Source organism: Sardina pilchardus, chromosome 3 (assembly GCF_963854185.1).
Source record: "Sardina pilchardus chromosome 3, fSarPil1.1, whole genome shotgun sequence".
Classification (NCBI taxonomy): domain Eukaryota; kingdom Metazoa; phylum Chordata; class Actinopteri; order Clupeiformes; family Clupeidae; genus Sardina; species Sardina pilchardus.
Genome location: NC_084996.1, coordinates 18,965,078 through 18,991,233, shown reverse-complemented (window position 1 = coordinate 18,991,233; position 26,156 = coordinate 18,965,078). Strand labels below are relative to the sequence as shown.

At 43.6% G+C, this 26,156-nt stretch overlaps 2 protein-coding genes and 1 long non-coding RNA gene across 6 annotated transcripts in view; 1 reads left to right on the top strand and 2 right to left on the bottom strand.

Moving 5' to 3' along the window:
* LOC134076982 (leukocyte immunoglobulin-like receptor subfamily A member 2) overlaps positions 1-9,340 on the bottom strand; it is a 69,762-nt gene extending 60,422 nt beyond the window's left edge. The window contains exon 1 of the mRNA XM_062532309.1: positions 9,088-9,340. Within this exon, the coding sequence (XP_062388293.1) occupies positions 9,088-9,313 (226 nt within the window). The 5' untranslated portion in view covers positions 9,314-9,340. The remainder of the gene's footprint in view (positions 1-9,087) is intronic.
* LOC134076974 (deleted in malignant brain tumors 1 protein-like) overlaps positions 1-26,156 on the bottom strand; it is a 330,477-nt gene that overhangs the window by 276,934 nt on the left and 27,387 nt on the right. The window lies entirely within an intron of this gene.
* Positions 7,949-8,421, top strand: LOC134076990 (uncharacterized). The gene is made up of 2 exons (XR_009938642.1): positions 7,949-8,014; positions 8,196-8,421. It is a non-coding gene; the product is annotated as an uncharacterized LOC134076990 (long non-coding RNA).

The following is a 26,156-nucleotide window of genomic DNA, read 5'->3' as shown; positions in this document are numbered from 1 at the left end:
CAGCGTTGGAGGTCAAGCTTCAGTTTCTCAAATATGGGAGAGAAGTTAGCCTCAAATAACTCAGAAAAAGAAGGGGTCACGTTTATGCCTAGATACTTAAATCCTGTTTTGGACAAACAAAAGGGCAGGTCTGTCTCCTGGATCTTTAATGCCTTGTCATTTATAGGGAAGCATATGCTTTTTGAGTAATTTATTTTATATCCAGAGAAGCCACTGAAGTCATTTAAAACGTTCAAAATTATTGGTGTGCATGTAATAGGGTCAGTTAAATAAATTAAAAGATCGTCTGCATACAGAGAGATTTTAAAGTCCACCCCCATTCTATTTATCCCCTGTATGGATTGTGTAGTTCTTAGCATTATTGCCAGGGGTTCTATTGCTATAATGAACAATAATGGGCTGAGAGGGCAGCCTTGGCGTGTTCCTCTACATAAAGGGAAATATTTAGACCGCACTGTATTTGTAATTACTGCAGCTTTTGGAGAGGAGTACAATAATTGAATCCATGAAATGAATTTTGGACCAAATCCAAACCTTTCTAATACAGAAAACAAATATCCCCATTCCACTCTATCAAACGCCTTCTCTGCATCTAGGGACAGCACCACCTCTGGAGTGTCCCCAGATGCAGAAGAGTGCACAACATGTAAGAGCTTGCGAATATTAACAAAAGAGTGACGGCCTCTAACAAAGCCTGTCTGGTCCACTGATATTATATCAGATATAACACTGTTTATCCTGGCAGCTAAAAGTTTTGAAAGTATCTTGACATCCACGTTCAATAAAGATATGGGCCTATAAGAGCCGCAGTCCGATGCGTCTTTGCCTGGCTTCAACAACACTGTTATAAGAGCTTCTGTGAGGCTCTGTGGCAGGCATGACTGTTCAAAAGAATAATTAAACATATTCAGCAGTAGAGGTGTTAGTTGTGAGACAAATTTTTTATAAAACTCTACTGGAAAGCCGTCCGGCCCAGGAGTTTTCCCACTTTGCATACCCTTTATTGCGCTTTCTATTTCCTGTGCTTCAAGAGGTTTTTCCAAAATGTCCTTATCATTTTGTGACACTGACGGGATGTCAAGACTTTCTAAGAACTCTGTCATATGAGAAATATCTTGGGGGAATTCTGACGAGTATAGTTTTAAATAATAATCTCTAAATGTGTCGTTAATTTCTTGTGGGTTTATTGTCAGCTCCTTTTGAGTATTTCTAATTGTTGGAATAAGCTTGGATGCAAGCTTACACTTTAACTGGTGAGCCAGGAGGCGCCCTGCCTTCTCCCCATGTTCATAGAAGAACGCACGTGACCGTAGCAAGTTTTGCTCTGTCTTCTCTGTAGATAAAAGCTCGTATTGCGTTTTCAAGTTTAACCTCTCTTTGTACAATTCTGGAGTTGGTGTCACAGAGTACTGCTGATCAATTTTCAAAATATTGTTAATTAGTGTTTCTTGTGTTTGTTTTCGCAGTTTATTTCTTGACGCCATAAATGATATGATATGTCCTCTGAGAACAGCCTTTAAGGTTTCCCACAATAATGCTGGGGATATCGAATCTGTCTGGTTGGTTAATAGAAAGTCATCTATTACTTTTGATATATATTTACAAAAGTTTTCATCAGAAAGTAATAATGTATTCAATTTCCAAGTTGGCTTAATAGAATAATTGAGTGCAAAGTTAATTTCAAGAATGAGAGGTGCATGATCCGATTCAACAATAGCAGAATAGTCTATCTTTTTTACATCAGAGAGAAGGCTTTTATCTATGAAAAAATAGTCTATTCGAGAATAGGACTGGTGCACATGTGAAAAGCAGGAAAATTCTTTTTTACTAGGATTGAAAAATCTCCATGGGTCAGTACATCCCAAGTTAGACATCATATTGGATAATTCTCTGGACATCCTTGATGTTGGCGCAATTTTGGGATTTGAACGGTCCAGGGTGGTATCTAATACACAGTTCATATCCCCACCAAACACTAAACGATGTGTGTTCAAGTTAGGTATTAGTGTCAATATGTTTTTGAAAAAGTCTGGGTCATCCCAGTTAGGGGCATACACACTAACTAATACCACAGGGGTGTGGAAAAGATGACCTACTACTATAATGTAGCGCCCCTGGCTGTCAGAAATGATTTCTGAAGCAGAAAACAAAATTTTCTTGTGGATTAATATGGCAGCTCCCCTTGCCCTGCTGCTAAAGTTAGAATGGAACACCTGTCCTACCCAAGTTTTCCTTAACATGCTATGGTCTTGAGAACGCAGGTGAGTTTCTTGTAGAAATGCCATCTCAGTATTCAGTCTTTTCAGATGAGTAAATATTCTAGCTCTCTTTACAGGCCCGTTCATACCTCTAACATTCCAGCTAACGAAACGCACTGCAGACCCATCTGAAACTGTTTTACTTGTCATTATAGGCTATACTATTGGTTGTATACATGATGCAGACAGCAAAGTTTGCAATATCAATGTGTAAACTAGTCCTGAGAAAAAATGTAGTGCAAAGAGATACATAAATATAAAAATAATAATAACAATAAAACACATGGCATTTTCCCATTATCCCTATTACAGAACAAATAAAGAACACTAGGTTCACCCTCAGAACATGGATGAACCGCAGCCCCACTATGCTTAAACTTCCAATAGACCTTCCTAACATTAATATACCCAGGTCACTCTCCATCAAAATAAGTTCACGCCCATAGGCATCTGCCAATGCAGTAAGGCATAGCCTTATCAGTCCACTTTGCATCAACTAGGTTAATTCGTTCTGAATTTAACTACTATGGCAAGAATAAGGCAAAAATAGTCCTGGGCTAGATTAGTTTAGCTGGCATGTCTACATAAACTGGCTGATAAAACAGCCTACATACCTTAGCCTGCCCATGCAAGTTACGAATTACCCAGTCCACCTTGTTGCTTTCATTAAACCACAGCGTTCAGTTTAGTCCTCATCATTCTGGTCTCCTTGTCTCTCCAGAGTAGGTTGGTACTTAGCAATCCGGTCATCGTAGAACTGCTGGGCCTCTATTGGAGACGTAAAGGTGAACGTGTGTCTGTCGAATTCCACTCGAAGTCGTGCTGGATGTAGTAAACTGAAACGCACTTTTTTCCGATACAGCAGCTGTTTGACATCCTTGAATTCTGCCCGTCTTTTTGCCAGAGTTGCTGTCAAATCGGGGTAGATCCGAAGTTTGGTTCCACTAAACTGCACATCGTGCGACCGGGCCCATTGTAAAGCTTTCTCTTTCTCCTGAAACTTGTGAAAGCAAATGACGAAAGGCCGGGGTGGCTGTCCTTCTGCAGGCTTTCGGGCAAGGGCGCGGTGTGCTCGTTCCAGTTCAGGTGGTTTATCAAAGACACCCGGCATGACTTCCATTAACATGTTGGATATGAATTTCACTGTCGACTCCCCCTTTTCGCTGTCCTCTGGAACGTTTAATATTCTCAAATTAGCCCGACGCGATCGGTTTTCTAAATCTTCTAAGCGGTCAAGTAGGGTCGCATTTTGTTCTACAAGATGTTGTATCTTCTTCTCCGCAGTATTGAGGGCAGCAAAGTTATCCCCTGCTAGAGCTTCAGTGGTGTTTAGCCGAGTCTGGAAGCTCGTAACAGTCTCTGTCAATGCACTCACAGATGCCTGAAGAGGGACTATGGAGTCTCTGATTAAAGCCGATATGTCATCTATCAGCGATGTTCGTTGTTTGCTAAGCTCCGCAACAAGTTGAGACATGGAAACAGCTTCTGAACTTTCTTCACGAGCCTTGCTAGCCATGGCGGCGAGTTTCCCAGCAGTGGTCTTAGGCGTAGCACTAGTTGTGGTTGTTCTTCGTTTACTCATATAGACAGTCGATATTGTGCATATATTTCGATGCAAAAAGACGTTATGCAACAGGCGACAAGTATTTACACTGAAATGTACCTTATTTTGGCGTTACTATAAGTTATAAAAAAAGTTACGATGGGAGCATGGCTTTCTTGCTGCCTATCCTCTCATGGCCAAACCGGAAGTTTTCCAAATTGGTGTTTTTAAAAAGAAGAGGTAATGCAGATTAAAGAAAAAAATATTTTAAAAATCGTTGTATATTCCCACCAAGTGTTAGGGTGCTCTGAATATGAGATCCAACATTATTTTTCAAACTTGTGAGGTCTGCTGTTCAGTCCCTGATGGAATTTCTTTCTTCTTTTTCTGAGAGTGTTTCTACTGATCTCAAAAAGGGGGAAAAAATCAACAGCACATATCAAAATATGTCTTCTGTAAGTCTAAACAGAGCCCAGCCAAGAACTCCAATAAAATGTTGATCAACTTTGAGGGACTGCTATGACCATCCAGGATGATCCAGACCACTCGTGGTGATTTTACTGCATGCTATTCCAATTTATGCACCAGCCTCCAAAATTTGAGCCTCCTACAAATTCTAGTTCTTGAGCAATGAGCTTATGAACTTTGACAAACAAAAGAGGCAGAGCAAAATTGACACCCCCCTCCCCCCGTAAAACTGTCTAACTTGGAAAGTATTGATCTTAGCACAAAAACATTTTACAGAGTGTCTCCTGGGTAACATAGGTACAAATGGTATTTTTTTTTCAGATTTTTTTGAGACGCAAGTGCGTGCGCTCTGGTTGATTTGACGTGGAATGACCCTCTTGTGTTTTGACTTATTGAATCTCCTTTACTGTAATAGGCCAGTCAATCTAGCTCAAAAAAGGGCCAAAACTTAAACTAATTGCAATAGTAATGGTTCATACTTTTTATTGATCCTTAAACCCTCCTGCATCACATATTAAAAATCTACCCATTTATATTTAGTGGAACATACTTTTATTCAAGGTCAAAGGTAGCAATTTCCCATGCATTTTGCTATTGGGATTTACTACAGGTGAAATGGGTAAAATGTTAAACTATAGATATCAAATTGAAACTTTCACAGTTGTTTACTCACATTAAGGCTAATATTTTTTGTATTGCAAGTTTTCTGAAATGTGATGTTTATATATGCAAATGAGACCAGTTTTACCTAAATATGCAATAATTTGCATATATTTCTAGAAAACTAAATCTGAACAATAGGTACAGTCAGCTTCAAAATAATTGCTGCATTTTGCTTCTATATTGGATACCAAAAGCCTATGCAAAGGGAATATTAGATATTACTTCATATCACCTCAGAAATGAGGAAATCAAGTCAAGTCAAAATCAATGCGTTTCAATGGAAGTACATTATAGAACAAATGATTGTCAATGATATGGTATGATGGAAGTATCTCAATGCATGCCAAGTCACATAAGGAAGATATTGACCTTTAGACAACATATCAAGTGAGTTGCATGCACTGAGATACTTCCATCATACCATATCATTGACAATCATTTGTATAATGTACTTCCATTGAAACGCATTGATTTTGGCTTGACTTGATTTCCTCATTTCTGAGGTGATATGAAGTAATATCTAATATTCCCTTTGCATAGGCTTTTGGTATCCAATATAGTAGCAAAATGCAGCAATTATTTTGAAGCTGACTGTACCTATTGTTCAGATTTAGTTTTCTAGAAATATATGCAAATTATTGCATATTTAGGTAAAACTGGTCTCATTTGCATTTCTAAACATAACATTTCAGACAATTTGCAATACAAAAAATCTTTGTCATAATGTGAGTAAACAACTGTGAAAGTTTCAATTTGATATCTATAGTTTAAAATTTTACCCATTTCACTAGTAAATCCCAATGGCAAAATGCATTGGAAATTGCTACCTTTGACCTTGAAAAAAGTATGTTCCACTAAATATAAATGGGTAGATTTGTTATATGTTAATTAGATATACCTAGGGATCACAAAAATCTTGGAATGATTACTATTCCAATTAGTCATGGGTCAAACACTAGATTGACTGGCCTATTGGGCAGCCAATGGGCTAGGGCCGGCCCTGTAGCAGGCGAGAAGCTAATGGTCTAATCCGATTCAATGATCTATGCTAGGCTGAAGCTAAAAGTTGTATCGCCAGACTCACAGAATGGCTGGATGAACGGGAACAAGGTAAATATCGATTGTTTTGCTCGAGGGGAGGTGGAAAATGAGCGTATTTTCAAAAATGGCGGAATATCCCTTTAAGATCAATTTCCAAAAGATGATTTTATTTTCCTCTTTTTAGGCAACTTTAGCATATGTTCAAATACTTATGGAGGGCACTGTATATATTTCATGACCATTAAAGTGATTTAATATTGAAGGTTTCATATGTATTTATTTATATTTTAAAGCTAATACTTGTCTCAGGTGATTTTCATATTAAATGTTTAGAGATATAGTGTGTATATTAACACAATAAACTTACATTTCTTTGAATTCTGGACTATTGTAATTTTCTTTTGAACAGTTATGCAAGGCAAGTTTACTTATATAGCACATTTCATACACAGAGGCAGTTCAATGTGTTTAACAAAGATGAATGAATAAACTTTAAAAGAAATAAAATACAAACATGGAGGGGAAAAACAATAACAATGCTGAGTATGGGCCTAGAGAGGGCAATGTGGGCTGCCCATGCGTGGCCATTACAGGGCCCACGCTTTTGAGCGTGGGCCTAGAGAGGGCTTAGGGCTAGATGAGGGCAGCCCATAGGGGCCTGTGCGGGCCTAGTTAGGGCTATTAGGGCTAAGTGAGGGCTGCCCCTGCGGGGCCAGCACTGCGGGCCCAGCGCTTTGCCGATGAGCAAGCCCTCAGGGGCCCACCGTGGGCAGCCCGCTAGGGGCCCCAGCGGCAGCCCACAGTGAGCCTACAAGGGGCCCGCGCGGGCTTGCTTGCTGGGAATGTGTTTGCCTGTGAACAACAAAAGTTGGCTTGCGTTAGCTTGTTAGTTAGCGTTAGCTTGTTAGCTAGCTGTTAGCTAGCTAACGATAGCGTTAAGTTACCAGTTCAGGACGAAGTGGAGGTAAATGTCAACATGCATAAATGCATTTTTCTGCTGTAATAAAACCCTTACTTCTACCTCAAAAGCTCTCTAATGAAATGTACATTATGTATCTGCGTTACAGGTTCACAAGTGGCTCCAGTCTGGTTTGGGGGTCTACGCTTTCTCATCCTGTCCTGCCACCCAAGTAAGCTATAGCTGCTACAGTTTTGCATTTGATTTATTTGTCTTTTGGTCCACACATTAATAATAAAAATAAAAATAACCATATGCCTCTGTAACTGGTGTTAGTTCAGGACGAAGTGGAGGTAAATGTCAACATGCATAAATGCCTTTGTCTGCTGTAATAAAACCCACCTTCTACCTCAAAAGCTCTCTAATGAAATGTACATTTATGTATCTGCGTTACAGGTTATTCACAAGTGGCTCCAGTCTGGTTTGGGGGTCTACACTTTCTCATCCTGTCCTGCCACCCAAGTAAAGTAAGCTATACAGTTTTACATTTGATTTATTTGACTTTTGTTTTAAACATTAATAATAAAAAATAACCATATGCCTCTGTAACTGGTGGTCTAAACATTAATAATAAAATTAACCATATGCCTCTGTAACTGGTGTTACCAGTTCAGGATGTAGTGAAGGTAAATGTCAACATGCATAAATGCCTTTGTCTGCTGTAATAAAACCCACCTTCTACCTCAAAAGCTCTCTAATGAAATGTACATTTATGTATCTGCGTTGCAGGTTATTCACAAGTGGCTCCAGTCTGGTTTGGGGGTCTACGCTTTCTCACCCTGTCCTGCCACCCAAGTAAAGTAAGCTATACAGTTTTACATTTGATTTATTTCACTTTTGGTCTAAACATTAATAATAAAAAATAACCATATGCCTCTGTAGCTGGTGTTACCAGTTCAGGATGTAGTGAAGGTTAATGTCAACATGCATAAATGCCTTTGTCTGCTGTAATAAAACCCACCTTCTACCTCAAAAGCTCTCTGAAATGTACATTTATGTATCTGTGTTACAGGTTATTCACAAGTGGCTCCAGTCTGGTTTGGGTGTCTACGCTTTCTCATTCTGTCCTGCCACCCAAGTAAAGTAAGCTATACAGTTTTACATTTAATTTATTTGACTTTTGGTCCACACATTAATAATATAAAATAGCCATATGCTTCTGTAACTGGTGTTACCAGTTCAGGATGTAGTGAAGGTAAATATCAACATACATAAATGCCTTTGTCTGCTGTAAAACCCTAAATTTTATGTATCTGTGTTACAGGTTATTCACAAGTGGCTCCAGTCTGGTTTGGGTGTCTAAGCTTTCTCATCCTGTCCACACACACACACACACACACACACACACAAACACACACACACCAGTTACACTGCCTGGTGTTCATTTTCATGTATCATAGGTGTGCAGATGTTGTATGAATTGAAAGTGAGTTGTATGAATTAAAATGTTAATATTGTTTACTGTATTTAATAAAAAAGCTTTTAAATGACATCTTGTTTGGGCTGCTCTTATTATCAGTGTATATAAAAATTAAGCGATACAAGTACTGTGAAAATGCTGTAGAGTAGTGTTATTTTAACAGTACTAGTACTGTGTACATTTTGTAGAGTACTGTAACTTTACGGTACTACTACTGTGTAAATATTGCAGTGTACTGTGATTCATTAAACAGTATTATACTGTAGCTGGAAAATTACCGTAAAAAAACAGTAGATTACAGGTAACCACAGCTGCCAGTAGCATACCGTGATTTTACAGGGAATTTTTTTACAGTGTATTTTTAAAAACAACACCCTACAACTCATATCTAAGCTTTGTATATTCTCTAAATTGTCCTTGTATAGAAAATCTTTAGAGATAAAGCAAAGTCAACTTTGTGACATTCAAGAAATGTTGGTGGGGGAAAAAAACTAAATCCACGCTATAGATCGACTAAGATTTCACTCAGGATTGCAAGTCACATTATCACTCAGAAATGGCTGCACTATAAATTCCTGGTAGGTTGAATACCAGTAAAATGCAGTGCTGAAGAAAACGCAAAGAGCTGGTTACAGCTAAACAGAATATGAAAATATCTTGCAGGAAACAAAAGCCAAACAATGTAGCTTGAAAAGTGATACATGATATAAGCTACCACGATTCATCAACATCTCACCGTGCACAGACAAGCTGACAGAATCACTGTGAGAGGAGGTGAAATCGCGACCAGACACTCGTGTTTGATACTGGCAGTAGTAGGATCCTCCATGGGTAAAGTCCACCTGACGGATGGTGAAAACAGCAGAGGTTCCTGAGGCTGCCTTTGTCTCTCTATAGGACCCAGAGAGCTGCTGTAGGGTGAATGTCCCACCCAGGTACTGAGTGGAGATGGAGCAGCTCATCTGGACTTGCTGACCCCAAGATGAATTTCTTTCCGTTCGAAGGGTGAGAACTGGTTTCGGCAGTATAACTGGGATATGAAGAATTGAGGACAGGTATCCGCCGTTCATTCCGACATACCAGCACTCCGACATTGACGTCCAATTGTCGTAGTGGAGGCATGTCTCCTTATGGGAAAAAGTCCCACCACTCCGACATTTTTTTTTTTCATGGTCGCAGTGGCGGTATTTCACTTTTTTTTCAAACAACGTGCCATTCCGACATGAGGTAATTAATAGGCTATTAATGTTACAGTTATTATTTTGCTGTCACTTCGTCTTGTTTATGGCCTAGAAGGTTGTATTTGGTATCTGTGGATAGCTCTAGCTCTCCTCTTTTATCTGACATGCAAGTCATATATTTTTGACCAGGCGTTTCACGGGTAAATCAAACGAAAGTAGCGAGCCGAAGCTATATGACATTCTTATTTGTTTGTCACTTCGTCTGTTTTTATAACACAAAAGGATCGATGTGTTTGGTATCAACGGAAAGCTCTGTTTCTCCTCTTTCATTTGATATGCTTGTCATGTCTGTGCGATGCCTGGTCCCGGAGTAATCCAAGCGAGAGCAGTGGCTGTGTGCGTGAACGCAGAGCAATATAGACTGTAAATATGATATACTTTGATTTAAATTCATGATTTTATTTTATACTTTATACTTGATCGTACAGACACGTGTCTAGTCTCGTTGGAAAGCCCCGGTTCTGCTCTTTCATGCAATATAGGTCTCATCTCGCTGTGACTAATAATCACGGAGCAATGTAACAGAGAAGAATGGGTGTGTTTTTTGACGCACTTTGCATCCGTCGGGCTCATAGGGTCCGTTAAATTGACTTGGAAAAAAATAGGATTTGTAAACTGTCGGAATGGGGGTACTAAAATGTGTCGGATTGGCAGCATGTCTAAATAGCAGCATGTCGAAAAAGAGGCATGTCTAAATGGAAGCATGTCGTAGTGGTGGCATGTCTGAGTGGCAGCATGTAACCTTGAGGACATACAGTATGTGAAAAACAACACTCTACAACTCGTATCTAAGCTTTGCATGTACTCTGAATTGTCCTTTTCAATCTAGGAAATTTTTAGAGATGTAGCAAAGTCAACTTTGTGACATTCAAGAAATGTTGGTGGAAAAAAAACCTAAATCCACGCTATAGATTGACTAAGATTTCACTCAGCATTGCAAGTCACATTATTACTCAGAAATGGCTGCACTATAAATTCCTGGCAGATTCAATACCAGTAAAATGCAGTGCTGAAGGAAAGCAAATAGCTGGTTACAGCTAAACAGCCAATGAAAATTATGCTGGATACAAATGGCAAAAATTGAAGCTTGAAAAGTGATACATGATACAAGCCACAGCACTTCATCAACATCTCACCCTGCACAGAGAAGCTGACAGAATCACTGCGAGAGGAGGTGAAATCACGACCAGACACTCGTGTTTGATACTGGCAGTAGTAGGATCCTCCATGGGCAAAGTCCACCTGACGGATGGTGAAAACAGCAGAGGTTCCTGAGGCTGCCTTTGTCTCTCTATAGGACCCAGAGAGCTGCTGTAGGGTGAATGTCCCACCCAGGTACTGAGTGGAGATGGAGCAGCTCATCTGGACTTGCTGACCCCAAGATGAATTTCTTTCAGATTGAAGTGTGAGAAGTGGTTTAGGCAGTGTAACTGGGAACAACAATAATAGAGAACATTAGTTTCCTCAGCTAACAGTGAAATGTATCTCCATTATTCCAAATTCTCTGCTTTCTTCATGATCATCTGTAACCTGCATTGTGTTAACTGTACAAATCAGCGCTGTACTGGCCTGGAATCAAACCTGCAACTCCAAGCAATTCAGAATGGGAGTCAAGTGTGCTAGCATCAAAGCTAAAAGCATAGGGTGCTAGCTCTCTCTTCATATCATCTTTTAAAGTGCTGAGAGAGAGGTTTATCTAATGTGCATACTGCACAGGTACATACCAGCTGGTAACATTACACAAATAGTCGATCTGTAAAGCTTAGAAATGCACCGATCGATCGGCTGGTGACCGGAATCGGCCGATTTTCACGTGATCGGCCATGACCGGCGACCGGCCGGTCAGTCTGAGACATGCCGATTTTATGCCGGTCAAATGCACTCGCACGTACTTGTAACAACATACAGCTGAGTTTGCAAAGCTTGATGAAGCTAGCCAAGGCCAACAGTCAGGGCTGGATGAAGCGTTAATACTGAGTTTGTCTATGCAGCGAACGCTGTGCTTCGCCATATTGCGTGGAATTTACTACAGTCCGGCAGCCAAATGCCATAATTTAGGTGAACCTGGTTTTGTCGGTTAAAGTTTTTTTTTTTCAGAATCTAGTAGACTAGGGGTGCCTCTTTAAGATTTAAGAGGGTGCCTGGTGATATTCCTTGGGCAATTTCGTACATTAAGCCTTTCTTGTCCAATGTATTGTCTATAAGGCGGATATACTACAGGTGAATAGGGTAAAAAAAATAAACAAGCAGATATCGCTATGAAACTTCACCAGTTGATTACTTAGATCAATATGAAAAATAAATGTATTACAAGTTTTCTGGAATTTAATGTTTGAATATGCAAATTAGGTATTATGTAATTAAATATGCACTCATTTGCATAAACTTAAAAAGATCAATTCTGAACATTGGATAAAGCCAGTTTCAATTTTTTTCTATTTTCTTTTCACTTTGTTGACATAAGAGATGAAAAGTATTTTAGAGAGGGAATTATGGATATCTTGTTTAGTTATTCAGTAAATCAGAAAATACTATACCAGCCATTTTCGCCATGTTTTTTGGAATAAAATGTCATGTAAATCAGGCTAAGAATAATATATCAATAAACCCCTCTGCAGAAACCTTCTAAACATGGTTAGGTATAAGACTGAAAAGTTTGGTGTATGTAGATGCTTGTGAAGTGGAGATTTTGTTCTCAGAGTGAGAGAGGAAACTCACCCATGGGTGATAGCAGCATAGCCGCCTACACAAGAAAGGCTTAATATACAAAATTGCCCAAGGTATATCACCGGGCACCATCTTAAATCTTAAAGAGGTACCCCTAGTCTACTAGATTCTGCAAAAAAAAAAAAAAACTTTAACCGACAAAACCAGGTCTGACCCCGGTTGGTTGCAACCTGACCCCATGTCTTAGTGACTGGTCTGGTCTGCCAAAAGCTCATGAGAACTTTAAAGGAACACTTCACTTTTGTCGGTTAAAGTTTTTTTTTGTTGCAGAATCTAGTAGAGTAGGTGTACCTCTTTAAGAAATATACTCTATACGAAATTGCCCAATGGATATCACCGGGCACCCTCTTAAATCTTAAAGAGGTACCCATAGTCTACTAGATTCTGCAAAAAAAAAAAACGGTAGGGGAGAACTGGGACAATTTTAACAGCGGTACAAATGTAACAGTGTTTATTTCTCAAGATATGGTGTAACGTAAATAGACTCATATCAAGTAATTATCTACAATCGTATAGCCATCCAAATACGAATGGTCTACTGTACATACAACCAGAGATATTAAGCAAAAAAGAGCCAAATTCAAGCATCGCGATTTTTTTTAAATTTTAAACCGCAACTGTTTGTTTAAGTTTGCGTCGCGAAATTTTAATGTGTAGACTTCAATCACATGCCATTCATATCGTCAGTCCCTCTGTTTCAAGTTAACATGAGTGCCATTTGATTTATATACCGGTAGTCACAGCAAATGCAATTAAATGAAAATAAAAACATGACCTGTGCGGGTTAGTTGTAACACCCGTCTCTATGGCAAAATGAATTGATTTTATCGCGCATGCGTGAGCAGTTATGATTGCGAGTTATGGATTATTATTTTTGTGCCGCGATCACCCTCAATTAAAGTTAACACAGCAACTTCAAATATCAGTGTTGGACCAAATGCTTCAGACATGTAAGAGATAAGCAGTTTATCAACTATATTAACAGGTTTCATCAAGTCGATATGACCAAAATAAGCATATTTAAAGGTTGTTCTGAGCTAGCATAACATCGTATCATACGGTCTGCAATGGCTAATCACTCATACAATAAATTAGCTTTAACAGTCATACATTTTGACTTTTTTTGTTGATTATATATGAAAACAGATGTTCTTTGTTTACACCAGCAGTGTTTTGTGTTAATATATGTTATTGGATGCACGATTTTAACACGATTTTAGCACTGTTACAACCATGACGATATACCGTTACAACTGTACCGCACTTTTTATGGCTGCGTCTAGGTTGTAACAAAGGTACATGACACTGTTCAGTTAAATTATAAACAAACTATAAAATATTTTTTACATTCTGTTTGAACTTTCATGGAGTATAGATGTATGACTCTGTGCTGGTCAAGTTTCACAGCTCTCAAGTCTATCGTCTTTGTGTAAAGCTAGTTTGAACTGAGAAAGTAAAAAAGTGTTACGATTGTGCCGGTTTAACTGTAACCATTTTTGAGGCCGTTTAAAACGTGCATCAAATCACACAATTTGGTCGTTTTGGGTGTCGTAGCGTGTAATAAAGGGTGTCAACAATCAAATTGACTACTTTTAAAACTAATTTGAAGAGTTTAAGAGGAGAGTTTTTGGTTTTCTTCTAGCTTGGGTTTCGCCGCAGCACTATAGGTAGCTACAGTAGCCCTATAAAATGCTAAGAAGTACACAGAAAGAGAAATATTTATTTATTTATTAACAGTGTTGTTAATGTGGTTGTGGTTATGTGGTTATGGTTGTGAGGTGGTGTACTTTATTAAGCAGGAGGATAGAATTTAGCAATTGCTGCCAACATACTGTCAAAAACATCCTTGTGGCTTTGATGCCATAGAAACTCAACAAGGTATGAAAAAATGTGTGCGGATGACGGTCTGATTCAAGCAGGAGGGTAGAATTTGGCAAATTTGGCGTCCTTGCGGTTTGACACCACATAATAAACTCAACAAGGTAGCCCAGGTGCTGGCGAGCCGTACCTCTGCGGACCTGGTTTCTCCACACTATACTTTTGCCCCGGCCACAATCGCTGCCAATCCTTCTTCTCCTCCTCTTCAGATGAAGAAATAAAAAAGAACGAGTCGATTTGACAATTACAACTTTTCTTACAATCCCTCCAACAGGCCACCGCCAACAAGACAGGCTCAGCAGCCTCATACTGTAGCCTACTGTGTTGCTACAGGACCCCACGTCAGCGGATAGGCTACTATGAGCGCGATTGGCAAGAAAACTAGATATTCTTCTTTTAAACTCTTAAAACGAATGAAAAAAGTAGTCAATTTGATCGTCGACAACCTTTATTACAACCCACGACACCCCAAACGACCACTTTGTGTGATTTGGTGCGTTTTCAACAGCCTCAGAAAATGGTTAAAGTTAACCCCAAAGTACCAAAAAAACTTTGACCGACAAAACTAGGTCTGACCCCATGGCTGCCTGAGTAGTAAGCTGTCACTTCAGGTTACAGCAGGCATGGACTGGCCATAGGGCATACCGGGCAATGCCCGGTGGGCCGACGCATATATTTTGGCCGAGGCTGTCAATTTAATAACAATAAAACAAATATTAGGCTTATTTATATAGCGTACGGCCACAAGGGTAGCGAATCGCGGCCCATTGGTTGACTGCCTCAATGGACATTGGGCTAGTCCAATGAAATCTCAGGCCCCTCCCTGTCTCCCTCCCGGCCTCATCTCTCTCTTGACTGGAGTTCTACCGGAGTTTGAGACCGTCCGTATATGAAAATGTACGAAGACAAACCACAAAAGCGCAAGGGGGGCGCAGAGAAGTTGCGAGATAAAAGGCAAAAGCCTACAAGTGGATGCAGCAAAAATGTGCTAAAATTAAAGAAATGTTTGCCACCACAAGTTCAAACAGGGCCGTCGACATAGCAGCAGTGCCGAAGCAGCACCTAGTGCACAGGCTTCAGAGAGGCACATGCGAGTGTGCAACAGAGTAGTTACACAGAGGAAGGAGTAGCTATTCAAATTGATTCGGAGGAGGAGGAAGAGGTGAGAGACGTGACCCAGCAGGGAGGGACAGATTGAGGAGGAGGTCAGAATAGCTACTGTGAGCCAGGTAAAGTAGCCGAAATGTTGGCTGAACTTTTTGGGCGCACAACGAACAATTAAAAGTTTGAAATCGGCGGCTGCTGCCTCCCCTTGCTTCTTTTAGATGTATTAACCTGCCTACTATGTAGGATTCAGCACCCAGTTTAGCAAAACAACGTTTTATAGTGTGAGCGCGTCTTTTTGTGTGGTTTCCGTGTAGGCCTACCCCTCTCGCATGCATTTGAATTGCGATACCCATCAAGTTAACGAGTTGTCGGCTCGCCATCAACCTTCTGAAATCTTAAGACAGTCACGATTGGTCGAAATTGTTGTCAATCTTGACGCAGTACAACAAGCAAACTATCAAATTTCTTTGCGCAGACAAGCAGACACCCATACACACAGACATGCAGTCAGACGCATGGAATGAAACAGGAATGATGATAGCCCATGGAATTAACAATGAAAATGTTTTGGGATGTGTAGCCTATACATCTTCACTAAATAGTATCAAGGTGAATTGTTGGCTAAAACTATGCAAATGCTCAACATAAATTATAGCAGGTTTTATTTAGTGAAGCATTTAATAGCATATGAGTTTTGTGCAAAACCTCATCCTTGCTGGTTTAAAGGTCACTCTAGTGGGTGCCTGGTTGTGTGTGTGCGTGTGTGTGTGTGTGTGTGAGTGAGTGAGTGAGTGAGTGAGTGAGTGAGTGAGTGAGTGAGTGAGTGAGAGAGAGAGAGAATAATAATAATTAATATATTTTTAGCAAGGGTAGGCTAGCCTACTCGCTTCCATGCAGGCTACTGCGGTTTACTTAAATATTTTTTACAAACAAAATAGTGTGCACATATGTTTTATCGTGTAAATTATCATGGTGGGCCACTATGGCCAAAAATGCCCGGGCCGTTTTTTGGTCCCAGTCCAGCCCTGGGTTACAGTGCCTATCAAAGCCCGTCCTTGACACAATAAGCAGCGACATAGCCTTTATACTCCACTTAAGGCGAGACACGGCAGGAATAAACATAGATATACTGAGTATATGTCAAGTGCCCTGTATATAGATATGTGTATAAGTATGTATATCTGGATGTATATAAATATGTGTATGCTTGTATGTGTACATCTGCTTGCCCTCACCTGTCTGTATAGGCTGTGTATGTGTTGTGGACTGTAGATGGGATTCATGACGAATGTCATTACGGTGGCTGCAAGAGAGACTCGCAGCTGATTGACTGGCAATTGACTCCAAATGAACTAATTGAGGCCAGAACGAACGCAGGGTGGGGATTGGGTGTTTGTCTGTATAAAAGGAGGGATTGACAGACAGTCGAGAGATTCGGGGAAAGACCGGAGAGTCCTGGAGAAGGGGGAAGATCACAACACGGAAGCGGCCCGGGACGGTGGCGGAGCGACTGACGCCGAGGGATGATCCAGTACAACGCAAGCTAAGTGTTTTATTAAGGGACGTCTGAAAGCTCCATCCCGACGGGTGTCGATACTATAGCTGCTGTGATTGTGGCGAACAGTGCTCTGATTGTTCTGTGTTTTCAGCGAGCTGCCAACGCCAGCTGGGAGACCTGCATCGGACGAGAACTACAACCAGGAAGTGGAGTGTGGAGACGAACGTCGGATGATCTGCTTTTGCTACGCTCTCAACTCTTCTTGGAGAGGGAAGTTCTAGTTCCAGCCTGTTAACTCTTTGCTAGTCAATGTCTGCGTGATCTATTCCATATAGTCACGTACTGAGCTGCTTGTTGTTATTCTTCCAGTGGAGGCGGACCTAACAGCCACTGCGCTGCTGCAGCACCGAGGGCGTGTTCGCGGCGTTCCGAACTGCACAACTCCACAGGATTAACGCGACGTCACGGATCTAGTTCCCCCGGACTGCCGATACCAGCAGGCGATTGGATAGTGGGTTGGTGTCTTCCCTTGTGCGCTATATTTGGACTTTTATTTACTGGTCGGCAGGGGCCGCCGACCAGTACGGACTTTTATTGTGTTGGACTGTTCAGGGCCGGGCTGGGATATCCAGAACTGATTTGCTGCCACCTGTTGACCTTAGGCTAATAGCATTTCCTGCCCCTTTTTGATGTGGAGTGAATTCACTATGATATCCTGGGCTTGACAAGTTGATGTGGGTTTTGAGGTGTTTAACTTATGAGGAAACATTTTGATGCTGTGTGGTTATTTATTATGCTGTGGGTCTGCATGAAATTATACACTGGGCAGGTTTTGATTCTGAGGCCTTAAGCTGTCAGTGGGGGGGGTGGCGACTGGCTGGTGAAGCCCTATTACATCTGCCTGCCTTGTTACAGTCCTGTATTGATGTTTACTGACTAAAATAAACTTTATAAAATCTAGTGGTGTGTTGCCTGTGTATTGGTGGATCTGGTTCAATTATTGTGGGGGAAATTAGCCCCTCGGCACGACATTTTGGCGTAGTCGAGCAGGATCCATCTTAACACAGACAACATGTCAGAACAGGATCCACCGCCTGATGCAGGTGTTAGAGAAACTCAGAATGTGTTATGATGCCATGGTTTTTGGGTGGGCCCTGGGTGCCTAAATTTGGAGACAAGGACAAACAGGCAAATTTAAAAGATTGGCAAAACCAAATTGAAACGTTGATCCGGGCCCAAAATCTTAACCAAGCTCAGCAGGTCGATTTTGTGTTAAATGCCCTTGAAGGAGAAGCAAGGCGGGAGATCTTGCTACTCACTGCTGGTGATCGGGATAGTCCAGTAAAGATATTTAAGGCCCTAGATGATGTATATGGGGTACAAGTCACAGTAGTCCAGCTGCGGGCCCGTTTTTTCACCTGCAGGCAACAAGCTGGGGAGGAGGTAGGGGCATTTATCTTGCGACTCCGTGAGTGTCTTGCCAGGTGGCGGAGCAAGGAGGAAGGTGATGACGATGATGAGATGTTGCAGTCCCAGCTGGTAGCAGGGCTTCGGCCAGGACCCCTGCAGACAGAGCTCCAAAAGCTTATACGAAGAAATGCCACTCTGACGTTCTCGGATGTTTGCAAGGAGGCCAAGGCTGTGGAGCAGGAGCAGAACCAACATGCTGAAGAGGCCAGCACCAGACGGGCCTATGTGCCTGCCCCTACTCCCCCAAAAGGTAAGACCCCGGACGAATGGCAGCAGATGCGGGAGGCTCTGAAGGCGGAGGTGTTGGCGGAAATGAAGGATCAGATGTCCACACTCAAGGAGGGCATCCTGGGAGAAATTCGACAGCAGTTTCGGGAGAGCCAGGCACCCCAATCGCAGGCAGACCCACGGGCTTCCAGGAATCGTGGTCGTTGGGAGGCCAGAGACCCACTTCCACCACGACGGCGAGACAGAGCTCTGAGGTGGGACGACCAGGGGCGACCGATCTGTCTGCGCTGCAACCAGCCTGGACATATGCAGCGGGACTGCCCACAACAGCAAGCCCCATCCCAGGGTTTTTGACTGCCTCGGCTGCCGTCGGGCAGGTGGCCGAGGAGGGGACCCAGACAGAATCCCCCCTCAAGCCCGCATTGATTGGACAGTGCCCTGAGGTTGAGGTCACGGTGCAAGGGAGAAATATCCCCTGCATCCTCGACACTGGCTCACAAGTGACTTTATTTAGCCAGTCTTTGTTTCGGAGGTATGTGCAACAAGAGCCCATCCATGAAGCTGGGGAGATACCCTGGCTGACTCTTAAAGCTGCAAATGGGCTGAAGCTGCCGTACATGGGCTATGCCATTTTGGACTTTCAGATAGGGGGGGTTATAGTGCCTAAAAAGGGGGTCCTGTTAGTAGCAGATGACTGCCTGCAGTCGGATTATGGAATCCTAGGGATGAACGTGATCAATCACTGCTGGGAAGCCCTTTTCCAGGATGGCCACCCTGGCTTGGCAGCATTTAAATCAACCGTCCCGCAGCGCGCTGGCCAGGCATGGGAGAAGGCCTTCCAGGTGTGCCAACGGGTGCAGGCTATCAGTCCTACCATAGACTTCCAGGGAACGGCGCGACTGCATCCCCCAACGCCCATCCTGTTACCCCCTGAGACTGAGATGATGCTGTGGGCATCTGTGCCACAGGCCCTTGGCCACCCGAATTGCTGTGTGGTGGTGGAGGACTTGGGGGGCGAGACAAGAGAATGGAGGGTTGGCCGAGCGGTGGTGCAGATGAAGGCGGGCAAGCTGCCCCTCCGCATAGTGAACCTGCACCCCTATCCTGTTGAACTACCCTCCCGTAAGTCCCTGGCCCAAGTCACTCAGATCGACCCGGCTGATGTCCAAGACCAGAAGCAGCTGATCCTACGGCCTAAAGGTGGCTCAGAAATTGAGGTTGATGTATGCCCTGTGTACACAGACCACACTGACGATCACCCTGCCATTTCTCTACAGGGGGAGGGGTTGACCACAAGCCAGCAAGACAGATTGGCTGACCTGCTCCAAAGATGGACCTGTGTCTTTGCTGCCCACGAGGAAGACTACGGTCAGACCAGTGCAGTGACTCACCAGATCCCGACAGGTGATGCCCCCCCAATACGGGAACGTTACAGGCCTGTCCCCCCGAGCCTGTACACAGAACTGCGCACCCTGCTCCAGGGAATGCTGGCCAGCGGAATAGTCACAGGGAGTTCCAGTCCCTGGGCTGCCCCCGTCGTCCTTGTGAAAAAGAAGGATGGCACTTGGCGGTTCTGTGTCGATTACAGGAAACTCAACGCTGTGACACACAAAGATGCATTCCCCCTCCCTCGGATTGAGGAATCCCTGATGGGACTAAAGAAAGCCGCCTGGTACTCGACTCTGGACCTGGCCAGTGGTTACTGGCAAGTGGAGGTCGACCCACGTGACAAGGAGAAGACTGCCTTTGTAACACCCATGGGCCTGTACCAGTGGGAGAGGATGCCATTCGTACTGTGTAATGCACCGGCTACCTTCCAGCGCCTCATGCAAAGGTGTCTGGGAGATCGAGTCCACGACTTCCTGTTGATCTACCTTGATGATGTCATAATTTATTCCCCTGACTTTGACAGCCATCTGGCCCACCTGGAACAAGTCTTCGAGCGACTTCATCATCGTGGTCTGAAGTTGCAACCGCAGAAGTGCCGTCTCTTCCGACGGGAGGTGACATACCTTGGCCATGTCGTAAGCAAGGAGGGAGTGGCTGTGGACCCAGAGAAGACCTCAGCTGTGCGAGAATGGCCTGTTCCCACCACAGTGAGGGATGTCCGCTCCTTCTTGGGGTTTGTGGGATATTATAGACGGTTCATTTCTGGATTCTCTAAGATCGCGTTACCGCTGAATAACCTGCTTCAGGGTACAGGGGGGAAGAAAACTGCAGCAGTCACTTGGACATTGGACTGTCAGGTGGCATTTGACAAACTTAAGGGTGTTCTCCTCCAGGCTCCTGTCCTGGCATATGCGGATTTCAAGGCCCCCTTCCGTCTGTACACCGACGCAAGTTTCCAAGGCCTAGGGGCAGTGCTTTCCCAGGTGCAAGAGGGAAAAGAGAGAGTTATTGCCTATGCAAGTCGCAGCCTCCATCCGGCAGAGCGGAACGACAGAAACTACAGTTCCTTTAAATTGGAGTTGCTTGCATTAAAGTGGGCGATCACCGATAAATTTAAGGATTACCTCTGGGGGGCAACATTCAAAGTCTTTACGGATAACCGTCCCCTGACCCACCTCCAGACTGCCAACTTGGGGGCGACTGAACAACGTTGGGCGGCCCAGTTGGCCAATTTTAACTTTGAACTTTGCTACAGGCCTGGGTCCTCCAATCAAAATGCGGATGCCCTCTCCCGAGTTCCTGTGGAGGTTGGTAGCCACCATGTCAATGCACAAGCCCTGTCTCAAGACTCAAAGGGGAAGGACCCCAATGTGTTTGTGGAAGGAAACCCTCCGGAAGCAGATTGGGCCACCCTGCAGGAAACCGATCCGGACCTTGGAGCGATCCGCCACTGGAAGGCTGAAGGCAAGACACGGCAGCAAGTGAACCCTCAATCCCTTTCGGTCGGGGGGCGGAGACTACTCTGCGAGTGGGAACGCCTGCAACTGTGTGGAGGGATCCTTGTCCGGGCAAGCCAGGACCCAACTACGGGACAGATGTTGACCCCAGCCGTGGTGCCGGCAGCAGCCCGTCAGAAGACCTGGAGTGCCTATCATCAGGCCCTCGGCCATGCTCGGGGCCAAAGAATGTTGCAGGCCCTCAGAGGCCGACTCTACTGGGAGGGCATGGCTCGTGACTCCGAGAAATGGGCAGCAGACTGTCGGCAGTGCGTGCTTGGCCACGCAGGGCCAGAAGTTAGAGCCCCATTACACCCGGTGGTGAGTCAATACCCCTTCGAAGTCTTGGCTTTGGATTACCTGTCTTTAGGGCGGGTAAATGACTCATTCCCTTACATACTGGTTATAACTGACCTGTTCTCCAGATACGCGGTGGCAGTCCCCACGAAAGACCAGACAGCTCAGACCACCGTGAAGGCCCTCTGGCGAAACGTCATCCAGGTGTTTGGTTGTCCCGAGCGCATCCTGACGGACCGAGGGGGTGCATTTGAATCCGAGCTAATGAAAGAACTCTGCCAGGTATACGGCTGCACTAAGAGCCGAACCACCCCATACCACCCACAAGGCAACGGGGCATGCGAGCGGTTTAACCAGACCCTCTTGGGCCTGCTGAACACCTTGGACCAAGAGGGTCAAGCACACTGGGTTGACCGCCTGCCATACTTGCTGCAGGCGTATAACAATACGCCACACAGCTCGACAGGTCTGGCCCCGTTCTATGTCCTCTATGGAAGACACGCCCGGCTACCAGTCGACATGGCCCAGGGGATCTCTCCACCGCAGCTACAGGGCAGTGTAGATAATTGGGTGGTACACCATCGGAGGCAGTTGATGACCGCTTATCAGCAGGTGCAAGGGAATGCCCAACGCCGGCAAGAATGGGATCAGCGTCGTTACAATCGGAAGGCCAAGGCCCTTCCCTTATTGCGTGGGGAACGGGTGCTCTGTAAGAACTTTAGGCAGAGGGCCAAAGGAAAGTTGGGGCCTTTCTGGGTACCAGAACCTTTTGTGGTAATCTCACAGCTTAACCCAGAACAACCTGTTTATGTTATTCGGCCAGAAGGCAGGGATGGACCCACACGGACCATCCACCGCAACAACCTGCGCCCCTGCCCAGGGGGCTGGACCATGGACAGAGAGGTGGACCAACCCAGAGCAGCTTTGCAAGGTGAGGTAGGGCTTTGGCCTGTACAGAGGCGCTCTGGAAGAGCTAACTTGGGGGTGCGTCCTGTGAGGTTTGGACATTAGCAAGATGGTCGGGACGACCATTTATAAAAGTGGGAGGAGAGATGTCAAGAGCTAACTTGGGGGTGCCTCTTTTGAGGTTACGGCATTTGCATGATGGTCGGGACGACCATTTATAAAAATGGGAGGAGTGTCAAGTGCCCTGTATATAGATATGTGTATAAGTATGTATATCTGGATGTATATAAATATGTGTATGCTTGTATGTGTACATCTGCTTGCCCTCACCTGTCTGTATAGGCTGTGTATGTGTTGTGGACTGTAGATGGGATTCATGACGAATGTCATTACGGTGGCTGCAAGAGAGACTCGCAGCTGATTGTCTGGCAATTGACTCCAAATGAACTAATTGAGGCCAGAACGAACGCAGGGTGGGGATTGGGTGTTTGTCTGTATAAAAGGAGGGATTGACAGACAGTCGAGAGATTCGGGGAAAGACCGGAGAGTCCTGGAGAAGGGGGAAGATCACAACACGGAAGCGGCCCGGGACGGTGGCGGAGCGACTGACGCCGAGGGATGATCCAGTACAACGCAAGCTAAGTGTTTTATTAAGGGACGTCTGAAAGCTCCATCCCGACGGGTGTCGATACTATAGCTGCTGTGATTGTGGCGAACAGTGCTCTGATTGTTCTGTGTTTTCAGCGAGCTGCCAACGCCAGCTGGGAGACCTGCATCGGACGAGAACTACAACCAGGAAGTGGAGTGTGGAGACGAACGTCGGATGATCTGCTTTTGCTACGCTCTCAACTCTTCTTGGAGAGGGAAGTTCTAGTTCCAGCCTGTTAACTCTTTGCTAGTCAATGTCTGCGTGATCTATTCCATATAGTCACGTACTGAGCTGCTTGTTGTTATTCTTCCAGTGGAGGCGGACCTAACAGCCACTGCGCTGCTGCAGCACCGAGGGCGTGTTCGCGGCGTTCCGAACTGCACAACTCCACAGGATTAACGCGACGTCACGGATCTAGTTCCCCCGGACTGCCGATACCAGCAGGCGATTGGATAGTGGGTTGGTGTCTTCCCTTGTGCGCTATATTTGGACTTTTATTTACTGGTCGGCAGGGGCCGCCGACCAGTACGGACTTTTATTGTGTTGGACTGTTCAGGGCCGGGCTGGGATATCCAGAACTGATTTGCTGCCACCTGTTGACCTTAGGCTAATAGCATTTCCTGCCCCTTTTTGATGTGGAGTGAATTCACTATGATATCCTGGGCTTGACAAGTTGATGTGGGTTTTGAGGTGTTTAACTTATGAGGAAACATTTTGATGCTGTGTGGTTATTTATTATGCTGTGGGTCTGCATGAAATTATACACTGGGCAGGTTTTGATTCTGAGGCCTTAAGCTGTCAGTGGGGGGGGGGGTGGCGACTGGCTGGTGAAGCCCTATTACATCTGCCTGCCTTGTTACAGTCCTGTATTGATGTTTACTGACTAAAATAAACTTTATAAAATCTAGTGGTGTGTTGCCTGTGTATTGGTGGATCTGGTTCAATTATTGTGGGGGAAATTAGCCCCTCGGCACGACATATATAGGTAGATACCGCATTGTCCGTTGAGTTCTATTAGAACGAACGTGGAATACGGCCGCCATATTGGTAGGGGCAACATTCCTCCGTAAATGAATGGAGACTTATGGTGAGCTGAGCTTAAGGAGTTTTGGGCTATAAAGTCCTCAAAACTCATAAATATTTCAATCGATGGGCATAAATTATATGTCATGGTTACAAGTAGCTAAACTAAGGGAAGAAAACAAAAAAATAACACTATTTACGTGGAGAAGAAATAAACATTTTGATGAGAACAATTAAAAACACACCCAAACTCATTAAAATATATTGTCGGATTTATTTAAATATTTGACATATAATCGTTTCATTAAAAAAACTATGACTTTTGGCCGTTTTGATGGTTTAAAATAGGAGATGCCGTCAGTTCTGCCACTTCGAACGTTACCATTTCACTACTACAGCAAGCTGTCTGACAACCAACATTCAAATGATGGCATTTGACAACAGTAACAGGACACAAATCATACGGATATCGTTTGACAAGTGGAAACGTTTGCCTTTACATGACCCCAGAAAATGTAAGGTTTAACAACTCAATTGGGCAAAGAAATTGACACTTTTCTGAAGTGATATCCTGCCCTCGCTGCTTAGGTTACGTTATGCTATGGCAGCAATGAGCTAACAGGTAGGCTAACTTACTTTCATAAAATTAGACAGGTTAAGACTGTATGAATACTATTATAATAAAGTGACTACATGAGTAACGTTACGTTTCAGAATTAATTTGCCTTCAATTCACAACAAAACCATAGTTAACTGACGTGAAATTAGCCTTGCCACACTAGTCAGTACTATTAGCCAACTCAAAACCTGTTCTCTACAAGCCTTTATAAGAATGTCAAATACAACAACAGAAAACATAAACGTGCGATTTTACATGTACAAGGCCATTCCCATATGTTTAGAAGGCGCTACGATTTGTACAAAGCCCACAGGGTCTGTTATCCTATCATTTCCACTCGGAGACACCTGTTTCTCCATAGGCTTCCATTGATCTATCGGTCGACATTGCCCCTAGCAATATGGCGGCGCTCTTGCTGTACGTTCTAGAGTCCAATGCGGTGTCTGTATATATGTCTATGTACAAAACATATCATGAGTGGTGTCTTTGGAAAGCTGTGTTTCTCCTGCATGACGTTATGCCATCCAAATATGGACACTTCCTTAGTATCCGCAAGCAATCGCGAAAGTTCAAAGAAGAGTGTGGACTGAGAATGTATGTCATTTGCTATGTTTCAAGGCTTCTCAAAATTTGTTTTTTTTTTGTTGTCATTTGTCATTTTGTTGTCTCAGCCTATGCAATGTAGGACCTATGTACACCAAGCTTTTCAGTCATCAGTATTCTGAAGATATTTACAGTTGGATATTGGATGTGAGAAAAAAAAAATAGTGTTCCTACAGTGCATTTCTATTAATGTGTGAAATGAATGTCCCACACTGGGAATAGTGCAGCTGAAGAAGACTTGAAGAAGAATCTGTCTATTCTCATTTTCCTACCAGCCATTGATAAGTTGATTACATTTCTATATTAACATGTTGTATTAAAGAAAATATAGGCTAGAAAATAACTCTTGTTTGTGCTGTAAAGTGGTTAGAAGAAATTAAATCGGAATCGGCTAAAATCGGTATCGGCAGGTCAAATTCTATGAAAAATCGGAAATCGGAATCGGCCAAATTGCAATCGGTGCATCTCTAGTAAAGCTATAGCAAATTTCTCTTTATCAAGCAATGTTTTTCTTGTAAAATGCTGACATGCCCATTATACGTATTTGGACAGGAGCAGGCTTAGCTAGGTACACAACTAACAGATCACTCACACTTATGTGATATTGCAATGCCAGAAGAACAAGACTCACTCATCCACTCTATGGCCAAGTTTCCATAATAGAATAAAATGCA